Source organism: Monoraphidium neglectum (genome assembly GCF_000611645.1).
Source record: "Monoraphidium neglectum strain SAG 48.87 unplaced genomic scaffold scaffold01152, whole genome shotgun sequence".
Lineage (NCBI taxonomy): Eukaryota > Viridiplantae > Chlorophyta > Chlorophyceae > Sphaeropleales > Selenastraceae > Monoraphidium > Monoraphidium neglectum.
Window position 1 is genome coordinate 15,328 of NW_014012476.1, and position 1,516 is coordinate 16,843.

Sequence of the window (1,516 nt, forward strand, 5' to 3'; positions counted from 1 at the left end):
ACCCCACCCACCGCACGCCGCCCCCCAGGTCCCGGTCATCAACCACTTCCTGCGGGACCTGGAGCGCCACGGCCGCTACACCGGTGGGCAGCCGGGCCAAGCACACCCGATAATCTGGGGCAGACGGGCGCCTGTGGAAAGATCGTGGGCCGCTGACAACCAAGCCGCCGCCGGGCGAGTCAGGGCCGCCTGAATGCATGCCGCCACCCTTCGTTCCCTGAAGTGGTTGTTGTCACCTCCCTCAACCCCTGCCATAGCAAAACCTCGTACGCACTCACCACCACCATTCCCCGCTTGCTGAATCGAAACCCCTAGGCTTCTGCGAGCTGGGTGTGGCGTGGCAGAACCTGGAGAACGCCGGCATGAAGGCCGCGCTGGGCATGCCCAAGGGCCTCACCGGCGTCCTCGTCACCAAGACAGAGCCCCTCACGCACGCCAGCAAGGCGAGGCCCGTTTGAATTTGCATGAATAAGGGACATGCCGAGGGGCCGTAGCGTGGGTCTGGCCTTTGCGAGCGGTGCGGCTGTCGGTGCTAGTGCGCAGATGTTGGTCCGAGGGCTCGCGCACGCTGCTGCTTCCGCTGCTGGCTGGCTCACACCAGGGCCCTTGTTCGTATATCACAGCGACACACTCCCACCCTGTCACCCCAGTGCACACATACTTGCACGCACGCACTCTCTCTGTCGCTCTGTCTCTCTCCCTCTCTTTCTTGCAATATCGCACATGCGCGCGCGTGTGCACACACACACACACACACACACACACACGCACACACACACACACGCACACACACAAACGCACACACAAACGCACACATATGCACGAGCGCATGCATGCATGCATGCATGCATGCATACTTGCGCCCACTCTCTCACACACAGCTGAACCCACATCCATGTACACGCAAACACGCAGGTCCTCCGCCGCGGCGACGTGCTGACCCACCTGGACGGCGTGTCCATCGCCGACGACGGCACCTTCCTCTTCCGCGAGGCCGTGCGCATCGACTTCCGCCACATCGCGTCCTGCGCTTTTGAGGGCGACGCAATGACGGTGCGGCTCTGGCGCGGCCACTCCAGGTCTTTGGGGCCAAGGGGCTTCGTCAAGGGCAAGGGCCCGCCCATACCGCGGCCCGTGGGGAGCCTGGCGCGCCTCATGCAGCGCTCCTCTGTTTCTTGTGGATGCGAGGAGGCGGCACCTGACACAGCGCGTGCCCGGCTGACGGTATCCCACGCGCCACGTCGCGCGTCCCCGTTGCGATGTTTCAGGCGCGCGTGTGGCGCGACGGGCAGCACCTGGACGTGTCGGTGGTGCTGAGCGTGCCGGAGCAGCTGGTGCCCTCACACAGCCACGACGTGCGGCCGGATTACTACATATATGCAGGTCCGCAGGGGGAGCAGGGGGCGGGGGGCTGCGCGAGAGGGTGGGAGCGGGGGCGCGGTCGGGGCGGCGCCGCTGCCACCCTCCGGCAGGCAGGGCGCTGGCATGGGGCGAGCGCCCCGCGTGACCCCAGCGG

General features: G+C 66.0%; 1 protein-coding gene across 1 annotated transcript in view; it reads left to right on the forward strand.

The window, feature by feature from the left end:
- The window catches only part of MNEG_6839 (Protease Do-like 10), a gene marked incomplete at both ends in the record, with an annotated part of 4,651 nt that extends 3,144 nt beyond the window's left edge, over positions 1-1,507 (forward strand). The window contains 5 exons of the mRNA XM_014044690.1: positions 29-83; positions 316-452; positions 916-1,053; positions 1,269-1,383; positions 1,473-1,507. Of these exons, the coding sequence (XP_013900144.1) occupies positions 29-83; positions 316-452; positions 916-1,053; positions 1,269-1,383; positions 1,473-1,507 (480 nt within the window). The remainder of the gene's footprint in view (positions 1-28; positions 84-315; positions 453-915; positions 1,054-1,268; positions 1,384-1,472) is intronic.
- Between the last annotated feature and the right edge of the window lie 9 nt (positions 1,508-1,516).